This window comes from Rattus norvegicus, chromosome 2 (assembly GCF_036323735.1).
Source record: "Rattus norvegicus strain BN/NHsdMcwi chromosome 2, GRCr8, whole genome shotgun sequence".
Taxonomy (NCBI): domain Eukaryota; kingdom Metazoa; phylum Chordata; class Mammalia; order Rodentia; family Muridae; genus Rattus; species Rattus norvegicus.
The window spans coordinates 227459993-227474425 of NC_086020.1; the positions used below are offsets into that span (position 1 = coordinate 227459993).

The following is a 14433-nucleotide window of genomic DNA, read 5'->3' on the forward strand; positions in this document are numbered from 1 at the left end:
CACTTTGAGAAAACAAAACTTTCCTTTCTGCAATAATCATTTGGAAGCTATGTTTATTGGTTCTTGTAAAGAGTGTCCCTGTGATAATGTTCATTTAGTTAACAGTATCATCTTATAAAACAAAAAACTTTCCTATTACAGCAAGTACTAACTGCTAAAAAAAAAAAATGAGAAGTCCAGATGGGTTGGGTAACTTCCTGGTATGGGCAGGGGTTAAGTAGTTGTGTGAGAATGAAATAAGTATCTTTCAGAGACAAACTGAAAATCGGGTCAAGGTCTTGGATTCAGGCTTCCCAGATTCTTTGACAGTTTTATCATCACAAGCTTATATTGACATGAAGCAAACAATGGCCCTCCTGTACCTAAATCCTGTACCTAAATCCTGTACCTAAATCCTGTACCTAAATCCTGTACCTAAATCCCTCACCTACAAAATTGCATAACTGTAAGACCTTGAAGAGTTAAACCATTAGAGCATCAGTGTGTGTGTGTGTGTGTGTGTGTGTGTGTGTGTGTGTGTGTGTGTGTGTGTGTGTGTGTGTGACATGTGTAGGCAGTAACTGAGGACACATCTTGATTCTCTGGAGAGGGAAATCGCCTTTGGAAAACATTTGTGGTTTTATGTGGAGGTCCTTGATCCACTTGGACTTGAGCTTTGTACAAGGTGATAAGAATGGACGGATCGATTTGCACCCTTCCACATGCTGACTGCCAGTTGATCCAGCACCATTTGTCTTTTCTCCATTGGATGATTTTGGCTCCTTTGTCAAAAATCAAGTGATCATAGGTGTGTGGGTTCATTTCTGGGTCTTCAATTCTGTTCCACTGATGTACCTGCCTCTCTGCACCAATACCATACAGGTTTTTTTTTTTAAATCACTATTGCTCTGTAATGCAACTGGAGATGAGGTGTGATTTCTCCAGAAGTTCTGCATGGGTGGGTGGGTTGGGGAACACCCTCATAGAAGCAGGGGGAGACAGTGGGTTTCTGGATGGGAAAACGGGAAAGGGGATAACATTTGAAATGTAAATAAAACATATCCAATACAAGAAAAGATGTCAAAAAACCCAAAACACACAAAAACACCAAAAAACCATTTCTGTATGACGTACAAAGGTCTGGAGACACAGTGACAGGGAGTAATAGAAGAGGAGAGTCCATTGCCTCAGAGTATATCTCCTACCTGGATCACTACAGGGACCATCTGTGATCTAGACATTCTCCTGTGACTGTAAGAACTCCAGTGCCACCAAGGAAAGAGACAGCTAACACACTCACAGCCTCCTTAGCCACAATGCTTTCAACTGCATTTGATTTCCCATCTGTACACTGGAATGCTTCAAACATGAAGGTATTCATTTTGGGGCAAACAGACGCAACTGGTTATAATAATTATTATGTTCAACTAGTCTCAGAAGACATTATCTAGTGCTTTCTCTTGTATGTAGTTCTGGATTCTAAATAGACACATAAAACCATGTATGTGTAAGTATAGCACGGAAATAGAAGTGAAACCAATTTAGGGAGCAAAGGAACTCATTGGAGGGGAAGAGGAAAGAGAAAGCAAATGGGGTAGTGGGAGGTTGTTCAATGGGCAATATGTACTTATGTGAAAATAGCCTTATCATATAGCATTGCATATAAGAAATATATATATATATATGTGTGTGTGTGTGTGTGTGTGTGTGTGTAAAAATTTAAATCAATTGATGGATATTACTCATTACTCTTTGCTTTTTTTCCTTTTTCTTGGACAGAGGTACGCATGTGGAAGTCAAGGGCGACTAGCAAGAGGTTCTTCTTTTCCTCCACAATGTGAGACCCAGGGATCAAATTCAGGTCATCAGATGTTAAACCAAGGTCATCAGCCTTGGTTACAAGTTCCTTTATCCATTTAACCATCTCACAGATGCTCTTCTTCTTAAACAGAAAGTGTATGACTAAGAAGAAAAGGACTGATGAAGTCAAATCTAGAGTAGGAGTCGTGAAAATGAGTGCGGCTGGTGAAGTATGGCCCTCAGGGAATGGTGGGTGCTGGTAGCTGCCCTTAGAAAGGAGTGGTGACTTTCTCGGAAGAGCAGCCATGCATAAGAAGTCATGCCTGGGCATAGGAGAAAACACTCAGCTGCTATTTGCCCCTACTAACTAGTTCTCACCAGTGAGTAATTCGGACCTCTCTGCACCAGATCTGCTTACATTGCCCCGTTCTTGTTTCACGTAAGAATAGCACATAATAGCACATGACGATCACAGTCCAACAAAGAAGGTGGAAAAAAAAGGATCCTTGAAGAATAAATAAGAAACACATAAGTATCCCATATGAGGCCGTGTAGTCTTTAGTGCACTTGTTCTCATCTACTAAAGCTCCTTTCACTCTATCCCCTTCTTCTGGTAAGAGTATCAATTCCGTCACTAATTTGAATCAATCATCATCATGAACAACGGATGTGATCCTCCATATGCCCTCGTTGGAATCAGAGAGGACTGCTGCTTGCAAGAGGTTATGGTCAGTCAGTGACAGAGTAAGTCCTGATCAAACACCAAACATATTTCCTATAGTAATCAGGATTCCATCATTAGATTAATGAATCCTAATTTTAAATGAAGGGGTGGCTTATTGTTTTGGGGGAAGGGGTAAGTTGTTGTGGATTTTCAGCTCTTGGATGATAATTCACCAAGTAGCCACACAAAGCAAACAAGTACTAATTAGATTAAAGCTACAAAGATGAGCCTACTGAAACAAACAAGAGAGGCTGAGATTTAACTCAACATTACAGTATGTGCCTAGCATAAGCAAGGTTCTAATTTTTTTACAGGACCAGTACAATAAACACATCATTTAAATTGATAAAAAGACATAAAAATTAAAACCTAGACAACAGAGACTATGAGTGTTTCATAACATACCTTGTGATTACATGTTTTCTGTCATGTTCTTGTTTTATATATTTCAGAAAAATAAAAGCAATATGTGCTAACATTCTAAATAACACAGGTGACTAGATTGCATCTGCCTTTCTTTTTTTTTTTTTTTTTGGTTCTTTTTTTTTTTTTTTCGGAGCTGGGGACCGAACCCAGGGCCTTGCGCTTCCTAGGTAAGCGCTCTAGCACTGAGCTAAATCCCCAGCCCCTGCATCTGCCTTTCAAGTCTATCCTTTTGGTTATTTATTTAGACTGGAACATGTCCCCAATTGATAAAAATTGTGTTATATTAAAAGGTTATGCATATCTCAGTAAAAATAACTAAAGTATTATTATCAAATTAGTGTTAATTTACTATTGAGAAATGGCTTAAATTATCTTGCTACTAAAGGCATTGTGGTATTCTTCCTTTCTTTCTTCTACGTTCTTTGCCTAATGAAAGGAAGGTTTTGGGTATAAGGAAACACTTTAAAAAAGACAAGTCTGGGGTTGGGGATTTAGCTCAGTGGTAGAGCATTTGCCTAGGAAGCGCAAGGCCCTGGGTTCGGTCCCCAGCTCCGAAAAAAAGAACCAAAAAAAAAAAAAAAAAGACAAGTCAAATGAGGAAATACCAGTATTCTGAGAATATTCAGAAATGTGGAACTCAAAATACAAACAACCCCCCCACAAAAAAAGAGGTTCAGAAAATGACTCCAACTGTATCCGTTTTCAAGAATGTAATTAGCTCTGTCACTCCTCCTGGCTGAACCAGCATCCTGACTGTGGTTATCCTGACAGAACTGGAGCCAGATCCTCTCTCTCCTTGAAGGAACATCCTCTCTATTTATTTGAAGTAACAAAAGTTATTGTGGTATTATGTTGCTTCTACGTGGCCTGTTAAGTTATCCTACAAAACATAAAATGTATTATCTCCTTAAATTTATTGCAGTGATTAGTTGCAACTATTTTAGGTAGGAAAAGATTGCAAGAATAATAGATTTGAGTGGCACTTCACGGTTGGTATATTCTCCTCACACATGTGGTTTAGAGATGAACATGTCTAATGAGGAAACACGCTGCCTGTGGCTACTCTAATCAGATTGTCCTTAATTCTAGAATGTTTTAGGGAATGACATCACATTTTTAAATGATGATATGCTACAGATCTTATATAACTAAGGACACGGTTGCAGGTTTTTACAGTTTAATGTGAAAATCCCTTCAAAGTCCATTTCACGATGGGGTTTAGGTATGTGTCCGCTGTTTAAACACGACCTGCGAAAACATATATACCCAAATGTTTTTCATACTCAGGATCTCGTTTCCTTTCATTCTCAGACCTCATTTTCCTTAACACGCCATTGTCTTCTGAGTCTCCTTTCTGTCTGTAGTACATCCCACTGCTACCCCAAGTTGTTGGACCTTGTCACTAAGGACTTAGACCTAAAATAGTGTGTGTGCCCTACCCAGCCAGTCAACATGCTCCCCCATCCCAGCATCACTCTGGCTTTCATTTCTATTTTAACCTTCCTTCCCTCTCACTCAAAATGCGACAGACAAGAAGGACTCAGAACTGTACTGACATCATCTTGGGCACAGTGCTGAAGAAAACAACAGAAGAGCCTAGATTTGTAGCAAAAGGAAGCCTCCACTGAAGAACTATTTGCCTTTAACAAAGATGATAACTGTGCAGAAAATAATGTATTTCTATACCAGAGGGGAGTAACAATGTATCTAAAATCAAATATGATTCTGATGCACTGTGTTAGAGCAAACTATAGAAGAATTGTTAGTCACAGAATTTCTTCGATGACAGTGTCCTAACATGCATGTGTTTAAGACTTAGTACACCACAGCATGCTTATTATAGGAAACATATCTGTTACAGAACACAGTTTCAAGGACAGAGTCCTGAAGGAATAAAACCCAGTAAATCTGAGTTCCAATGCTTCCGGCCTCCACCATCAAAGAGGAAATTATTGGTCATCCATTGGAATGTTCCACATGGCTGTCTACATACTCACCTAGTCACAGCCATATCAATTACACAGTGCCACCTATGCTCCAAGGCTTGATCTCCAGAGATATTTATTTAAACCAATCAATTCACCATGTGATTTTAACATGTTAAAGTTGGTGGGAGAGTACACCTTTTATTTTTATATTGTCTTTGAAAGCTTTTATTTAATATTTATGGCATATTTTAGCTTAAGAAAACCAACATTTCAAGTTCTTCATGGCTCCGAGTATAGTGATTATGGTGTTGAGCCACACAGCAGAGAGGTTTGTATCCAGTAGGTATGGCGTGCATAAGAATATATCATTTTGAGCCACAGGAAAATGGCACTATAGTTCCTTCTGAAGAAATACAATTTTGTTCTCCCTTTTATTATCATCTCTTACCAAGCATGTAACAAGATTTACCTAAACACATAATCACTGACTTCACCATATTGGGTTTTAGGCAACACTATCCACCTCTTGGATTCAGACACAATGACTGAGTGTAGTTGGATGGATTTATTCAGAAATGAAGATCTGATCAAGTGATTGTGATAGAAGAGAAGTGTTGATGAAGCCTGTGAGACAGGGAGATAAAAATGATGATGCAAGCACTCCAATCTGGATAAAAAGAGATTATCTATAAAAAAAGCAGCTTGGGACAATTTAACAGTTTGCCCTAGTAAGGCCCACCCCCCACATTCACACACATATACACCACACACACCACACACACACACACACACACACACACACTTATACATGAATACTTGCACATGCACACACAATACAGACATGCACACACACTCACACATGCATACATAGACAGTCACACATACAGCCACACAAATACATACACAGTCACACAGTCTCACATACACATATACATACACACATATTACACACACAATCACACACACACTTATACACACAGTCTCTCTCTTATACACACACAATCTCACTCATATAGACATCACTCACATATAAATACAGTCACACACAGCCACACACATAGATACATATACACTCGCCTAGTCACACATACCCACTCATACACATACATTCACACACACCCATTCATACACATAGTCATACATGCAGCCATACACTATACACAGTCAGACACATTCATATAGACAGTCATACGCACACACACACACACACACACACACACACACACACGGTTATACATGCAGCCATACACACCTGAGTTCCAGAATCAGGGAAGAACACAAGAGAGGAGGAAGGTCAGCAGGGGAATAGGAATACTTAGGCGTATGAGAGAGTCTAGTCACCAAAAGAGACTCCTTGTGGAATGAACAGAATTCTTTCTGAAATTTTCCACAGGGGAAGATCCCCTTTGGCAAATCCCAACAGCATTTGAGTGCTGGAGCCACACTGACTTTAAAGATACAAACAAAATATTTTTAAAAATTTTCAAACCTCTGGATTTATTGAGAGGGATATTGGAGTGATAACCACACTCAAATTCTAGCCTTGAATGGACTAGTAGTAGCTGATCAAATAGTTTCTCGTGTTATTTTTATATCTCAATTCAGCCATTTAAAATAAATACAAATTAACTACAGAAAACTACTCTGAGGACGTTGCAATGTTAACAGAAGATATTTTTCTGATGTCCATGCCCTTCCTTAAGCCATTTCTTGAGCCTTTCCCTGTATTATAAAAGCAGCCCTTATTGGCCACTGCTGCTTTCTCATCTACAGTTTATTCTTCAACCTTCTATTCCGACAGCACTGAAGCATCACTGTTTGATTTCTTGCCAACGTCCCCTAAATCACTAGATGTGGTCTTAGGCTTAAACTGTTAGTTTTAAGCCATACCAACACTATGGACCATCTCCTTTACTTCCCTTTCATTTTTATCAGTGTTTAAATTTTTCTGATAGTTTCTCACTTGCAAACAGTGCATTGCCATCACGATTTCCTCATACATGTCTTCTCTTGCCCCCAGCCCAACCCTCTGACCCTTTCCTGCCTCTTATTCTTCCTCCTTTCACAGGAGACAGTCACAACTGCTGTGTGTTCATGATGGCAACAGCCACGCAATATCTAGAAGAGAATGACGTATTCATAGCATTTGTTCTTCCCTGTCCGTTACGTCAGCTTCCCATCGTGTCCTCTGCCAAGCCCCCAGGTTTTGGAGTGGAGGATTCTGATGCTGCATGTAGGACTCTTATTCTCACCATTTGTAATGATTCTTTGCTCTGGTTACTACTCACCCCCAAGAAAGGCATTTCTAGGGCTAAGAACTGTATGCGTCTATGAGTATAAATGTATGCATTTAGAAGGAAGTCTAACGACCTGCTCATTTAGCAAAACTTCAGCAGTCGATTCCCTTACATGGCCTGTGACATCCTGTGCCATGTAGCCACCTCAGTTTTGATGAAGATGACCAAACAAAGAAACAAGCACCCATACTCGAGAAAAGACAGCCTCTTCAACACATGATGCTGAGAATATTGGATAGCTATATGAAGAGGAATGGAAACTAGATCCTTATCTCTTGGCTGAAAAAAGAAAAGAATTCTAAATGGGTCAAGGAACTCAACATAAGACTTGAAACTCTGAAATTACCAGAGGAAGAAGTCAGGAGTGCACTACAGGGTATAGGCAGAGGATCCAACCATGTATGGATGGAGCCTCTGGAACTATGGGTCAAAATAAATCTTTTCTCCTTTGACATTTTCTCTCCTCAATATTTGCCACAGTGATTACAAGTTAACAAACACAAATATGGCATTTTCATAATTTTTTGTCTCTATCTGTGATCTTAATATGAAACCAATTGCTTGACATCTCAACTTAAGTATTGCTCAGGCTTCAGTCTTGAAGTTTCCTCATATCTGCCATGTTGGTCTTTTCTACACTTTTGGTTTCCCTTCAGTTTCCCACTCCATGAGCCTTAGAAATTGTCTTGTTATCATTTTGGTTTTGCTTCTATCTTAAAATACCCAATAAAAGGCAAGTTGGAGATGAAAAGAGGTTATTTAGTTTGTAATTTCAGGTCACAGTCCATCATTGGAAAAGTCAAGGTGTGGGCTTCAAATGATCTCATTGCAAGAGGAGAGATATGTACACATGTTCTCTGGTGCTCAGCTTGTTCTCTCTGCTCTTATAGTGTAGAGAACCTCAGACTAGGGTCACACAGGGGATGCCACATCAGTTTCAGGCAATCTCCTACTGGCCAGGTCACAATTTACATAAGATCTTACGGAGAGTCTTCCCAGTGGATTCCAGGTTGTGACAAGTTCACAAAGCTCACATCACATTTTTTTTTCCTGTCCATTTGTGGGACTTTGGAGATTATAACCTAATTACAACATTTCTGCCTCCTCTTCTTCTTCCAAACCTTCCTTATATATCCACCTTTCTCTCTTCCAAATTCATGGCAATTTTCTCCACTGTTATTACATAAGCATGTGTGTGTGTGTGTGTGTGTGTGTGTGTGTGTGTGTGTGTGTGTACATACATATTCCTAAATATAACCTGTTCTATCACTATAATGTTACTTGTATTTATTTTTTAATGGATAAGTGTTTGACACTGAAAATCAATTAGTGCATCTATGAAATGTCTCACACAAATGATCAGCATTTAATAAACAGGATCAAAAGGTAAAGAGACCCTGGACCTTGCTCTGGGAGATGGGGTATCACTATCTTAAATTGGGTACCCACTGCTAAGTTACCAGCCACCAGGAATATCTCCAAACTCATGGTTACATGGGACCTGATTAACCTCTGTGGGTCACAAAATGAAAGCAGTAGACATGAACATGAAAGTGAGATTTTTGTGGAGGGGGTAAGATAGACCAGGTAGTTGTGTACACTTCCAGAACTGTATAAAACAGCTTTGTCTTCAGAGCAACGTATCAAACCAAAAAGAAGGAAGAAGAGAAAAATGGGGGAGGGGAAAAAGAGGACAATGAGAAGAAGAATAGGGAGGAGAAGAGGAGGAGGGAAGGAAGAGGAAGGGGACTAGGATGGACAGACTCACTGCTCAGGAACAACTCTTGTACTTTTTGGCTCAGAACATAAAAAACGAAGCAGTGAGATCTGCCAGTGTGCAAACAAACGTGGCAGGGAAGCTTAAAAGAAAGGAAGCTCTAATACACAGTATTAAAGGCATTACTTACTCAACAATCTAGATGCAAAACAAAACTCAAGGACAGCCACAAGGTCTGAGGAATTACTAGTCAAAACTGTGGAAGGTTTTCAGTTTTCGTTGTTTGTTTGTTTATTTGTTTGTCTGTTTGTTTTTCTGGAAGAACTCAGCACACAATGCTTGAAACAAACATAGAAGTCCCCGTAGTGTGGAAGTCTAATGTGCTTATTGTTGTTCTCTGGGGGACGCAGCTAATCCCAGACAGTATCCGACAGTTTTCAGCACTTGGATCATCTGAATGCTTGCAGTAAGACATAGGTGCCATTTTATATATTTAGACGTTAAATACAAAGCTGTTTCTAAAATCATTGTGAGATACTTTACAACCAAAAAATAATGTAATAAAATAGCAAGTGCACTGAGAGAATTAGTTAACAACCAAGAGAGCTGTTAGCATTTGTAACATATACAACGTATATTTGGCCAGAATGACGACGGTCTTTACTTTCAATTTCTTTGGACGTATACTGTGTCTCAACACGTGTACACTGTATGTATGTGGAATGGTGTATGTGTATAAGGGACAGAGGATAACTGCTGGAGTCGGCTCTCTCCTTCTACCATATGGGTTCTAGATATTGCCAAGGTCAGTAGGTTTGTCGGTAAATGGCTTTACCCACTGAGGCACTGAACCGCCCTCCCTTCCCCCAGGATATATAACATGCTCCTTACTTTAGATAGGGTTTTCTTAAAAGACACGAGTCTCACTGTGTAGCCCTAGCTGTCCCGGATCTCACTAAGTTGACCAGGCTGGCCATGAATTCAAATTGACCTTCCTGCCTCTGTCTCCCTCCTGTTGGGATCAAAAGGCCTATGTATGCTACCATTCCTGGATTAGACTGGAAGTTTTTATTTTTATACCTGCAGTAAATATTTTGAGAAAGCAGGCTATTCCTCTTCAAACCATTTAAAAATATTCCAGTGTTTTGAAACGTACTTTCACCTATATTATATATGAGTCAAACTGGGTCACAACTGGTACTCTGTGAGGAGGGAAAGTAGATCGTGCGCTCACTTTGACCTATTAAATTCCTGTTTTAATTTTGTGAAAACTGCTCCATTTTCATACTCTTTGGATCCATCTGCTCTTGGTTCTTCTCACTGTGGATACCTCTGCTTCTTTTCCTAGAAGTGCTAACCACGCACTTTCCCACAGACATGGCAGCACCTCACACAGGAAGTCGTGCCTTCTAAATTTCCCCGCTCTCAAGTTGCTTCGTCATTGAGTTGTCGACCAAACCAGACGGGAACGTTTCTTAATGTAAACTCTTTGCTTCTCTATTTGTTTGAGACCCGGTTTCATCATCAGCTCAGGTGCCCTGAAATCTTTATGTAGCCCAGGCTCACCCCTCACCTCAGCCTACCATTCCTGGGTACTAACAGCCTAAACCCTGATGCCCAGCAAGAACTTATCTTTCAAATAGGTAAACACAGCCTATTACAGAATGATCTAAGAACTAAAGAAACATCTATGGCGCCCTAATGGGGATGTCACCTGCATGCTCTCTTTTATTTCTCAAAGACAACTTCCAAACGTGTGTTACTGTTTCTCTGCATTTTACTTTTTCATAAGCTACTGACAAGGGTTGCCCGTGATCACAGTGAAGCTAAGTCAGAAGCTGGGTCTGAGACAGTCTGTGTCTGGAGGCATCAGAGGTAGGCAGTGCTCATTAAAGTGTGTGCAGAAGAAAAGTCCCTCTGCTACTCCAGGGTCACCCTAACACCTCTGATGCTTGGGCCTCACCTCTTTAGTGTTTACACATTACTGAATTATTCACGCCTGAGTGAAAACTGTCTGAAGGAGTTTCCTTGTTTAATTCTCAGACCAAGTGACCTAATTGGTACCTTATTCCAAGTAAAGTTTTGCCTGACACCAGAGTGGAGTCAGGGGTTCGCTTAGGAGGATAAACCCAGATTATAGTTAGTGAAAGAGCTGTAAATCCTCTGAATGTAGAGGGACACACTGAGGCCGCTGTGTTCCACAAAGGTTGTGGCTACGCACAGAGCACACTGTGGGTAGAGATACACAGTGCTTCTAATCTTTAATGTTTTCTGCTTTCACGTGGTCAAATAATGAATAATGCCAACTTTTTAAGGTATGGGACAAATAATTTGGACTTTAATTGATAGCTCTGAAGGAAGGTAGAAGGTTTTTGGTCTTTTGTTTTGGTTGGATATTGGTTTGATTTGGTTTGGTTTTGGTTTGTTGTATTGTTTTTCTGTTTGTTTGTTTGGTTTTCAAGACAGTGTTTCTTTGTGCAGCCATAGTTGTCCTGGAACTCGCTCTGTAGACCAGGCTGGCCTTAAACTCAAAGTGTACCACCACTCCTGGCATTAGCATTTTTGTTTTACAAAAAAAATTTAAAAGCATTTGCTTCAGGATGAAACAGAGACAGGATCCCTTTTCAAGACATTATTTGACCATATCTAGTTAAATATAAATCAAAAGATACATTCTAAAACCCAAGTCCCATTCACTGCACATTTTGTCTACTGGTCAGACTGTCGCTTTAGTCTTGATTATTAAACCTTACCATCTGCCACTGAAGGGCTAACTAGATACATAATGGTGACTATGACTCTGATGACAAGATGTGTAGATGTGTTCACTGCTGGCTCACTTCTTCATGGGTGTCAAAGCATATTTGCCATTCATACCTTTTGACACACGGCTCTAGTGAGGAGACACATGGCGGCTGTGTAATGGATGAGTGAATGGCCTTCCTCTGATCCTGCTTGTGAGAGAGATAGCCCCAGTCTTCTCTTCTCAGAAGGGATGCTGCTGACCTAAGTGAGCCCCTCCCTCCCTCCCTGCAGCACATTGAGCTAAAGTCAACCCTGTGCTGAGAATAATGCCTCACAGCATCTCCACTTCATAAACAGGACCAAGAGGTTAGGAGGCCCTGTGAGCCCTTCCTCCGTCTGGGAGACAAGAGTCACCTTCTTGAATTGGGTACCTAATACTGAGTGACCAGCCACCAAAGATAGTTTTAAACTCATGGTTACGTGGGACCAGATTAATCTCTGAGTGTCACAAAATGAAATCAGTAGACATGAACACAGAATCGAGATTGGGGGTGTGGGGAAAGAAAGATGGGGGTGGGGTGGGCGGAGGATGAGACTGGGCCCTATGTGTTGTATACACTTACAAAACTGTAGAACAACAAATTTAACTAATACAAAGAGAACTGGTTTACTCAGAAGACTACTTGCATTAATGAATTGGGCCTAAGTTAAGTCAAAATAGTACCCTCTGCCCTTTGGGGGAGGGGAGGACTTTCCTGTCCATAAGGAAACAACTGAAGAAAGTGCTAAATGCTGTATTAAGAAGGACCAAAGAGATGAGGAGAAATGCACAGAGGAGCAAGAACACTCAGCAAGACATGGAAGTTTCCTCACTTTCCCCATGTTGCTCAAAATAATCACCGTCTCCAGACACTAACATGAGGTTCAGGGAAACAAAAGGCATCTTCCAACATATTCTATTTAACTCAATTGTTAAGCAGAAATTACAAAAGAGGTCCCTTGTTCAAGCTCCAAAAGATGGCTTGTTTCTGCCTGTTTGCTGGCAAAGGCTAATTTGCCCCAGACCCTGAGCTACACAGTGATACCGAATGAATGCCAATGCCCAGCATTTAAAACGGAACAGAGTTGCCACATCACTGGTCCCAGAGCATCTCAGGCCATCCTCCATTGTAATAAATACATCTCCCATTTTACCTGAAAAACAGCTGTTCACATCTGTGCATCAGATCCTAAAACAACTAAAGTTAAAATGACCCTTCCTAAAATAAATAGATGAATTAATAAAATAAAAATAAAATGCTACGAGAAACTTAATTCTGATTAGCAAATTAAAATAATTTCAGGCTATAATTTCTTGCTGCATATCTCATCAGGAACAACTATAATAATATTAATATTCTGGCAAAATTTCTTTATAAAAGCTAACAGTTTTTAATGCTTTTTCTAGGACCCATAAACGCATTTGAAAATAAAACCGAAAGGAACTCAAAGCAACCACCATTAACAGTCATTTGAAAAAACATAAACTCATTCGCATAGTCAACCAAGTTAACTTTTTCTCCTTTAGGAGTTCCTGGATGCAGGGAGGTAGGCAGGTAGCTCTATACGGACCGGCCTGGGGCTGGAGAACAGGCAAGCATCTACGTACAAATGAGGCATTTTGCTCTGCTTATAAACATTTTAGATGATATCTAGCATTAAAGCTGCATGCAAAGTGATTTTTGAAAGGCCTGTTCACTTCTTGGAGCACTCAGGGAAGGTTCTAGGTCTGCTGACCTTGCACAGACCTGGGTTGGAAGCAGCTGGACTAGGAAATGAGCTCCCACCCGTTGAGTAAAGGACTCATCGGAACAAAACGTGCCTGCAGAGTCCTTCAGTTTTGCAGTAGTGGGGAATGTAGAGAAACCCCATTTAAAGACACCCTGGACTTAGTGACTCCCAGGACAAACTATCTAGTGGTGGTCCTTGGTATCAGAAAGACTCCCGGGTCATCTTGTACCCTCCGCCCAAAGCCCTGACAAACATGAGACCACCCACCTGGAGGCGCTAGGCCAACCTGGAAGAGATCTGGGCTGCTGCCCCCAGTGCCAGAAGCCACAGGAAGCATTGCGGGAGGTTGGAGCCTGGGAACTGCAGTGGCCAGCCCTGCCTGCAACTTCCCCTGCAGACCTTCAGCTCTGCTGGTCGGTGGCCCTGCAGCTTGCTTCCTACCCTGGGGACTGCGGCCTGAGGTTGCCGGAAATGCAGCCCCTGGGCTCAGGCCGCAAGGGTAGGGCTAGGCTTTGCTGGGGGAAGTGAAATTGTTCCAGGGCTTGCTCTTGTTTAGTTTCAGAGTCTTGGGTTCTCATAGGATGCCCTCTTCTCCCAGACTATCTTTAAGCTCAGGTGGTCTGGTGCTTGTAGCCTTTCTTATTCTATTCTATTCTATTCTATTCTATTCTATTCTATTCTATTCTATTCTATTCTATTCTATTCTATTCTATTCTATGTTTCTCTGCTAAACTAACCCTTCCTTCGGAAAGACTGGGACACGGAAAGTAGACTTCTATTAAAGGAATTACTTGGCAGAGGGGTTATAGAGACACAGGGACAGAGACGTAAAGCTATAGGGCTTTAATACTCCATCTTACCCAGGCTCCAGGCTAAGTCCCTGTGTTGTGGAGTGATTTTCATTCACACATGAAAAGTTTTTTTTCCCCCTAGTTCTGCTCTAATTTTGAAATGGGCCAAGTCAGAGAGAGCTTACACAGGTCTCTAAATAGCCTGTGCCCTTCTCCTCAAACATGAATTATGGCTGTGTTCTTGCTTGTTTTCAAG

General features: G+C 40.8%; 1 protein-coding gene across 4 annotated transcripts in view; it reads right to left on the reverse strand.

The window, feature by feature from the left end:
- Bank1 (B-cell scaffold protein with ankyrin repeats 1) overlaps nucleotides 1–14016 on the reverse strand; it is a 270011-nt gene extending 255995 nt beyond the window's left edge. For 2 of the 4 annotated variants that reach the window (XM_017591004.3, XM_039102804.2), the window contains exon 1: nucleotides 13654–14016. In XM_017591004.3, the coding sequence (XP_017446493.1) occupies nucleotides 13654–13723 (70 nt within the window). In that variant the 5' untranslated portion in view covers nucleotides 13724–14016. The remainder of the gene's footprint in view (nucleotides 1–13653) is intronic. The other 2 variants (XM_039102806.2, NM_001047918.2) reach the window with 2 other exon arrangements.
- Nucleotides 14017–14433: the final 417 nt, after the last annotated feature.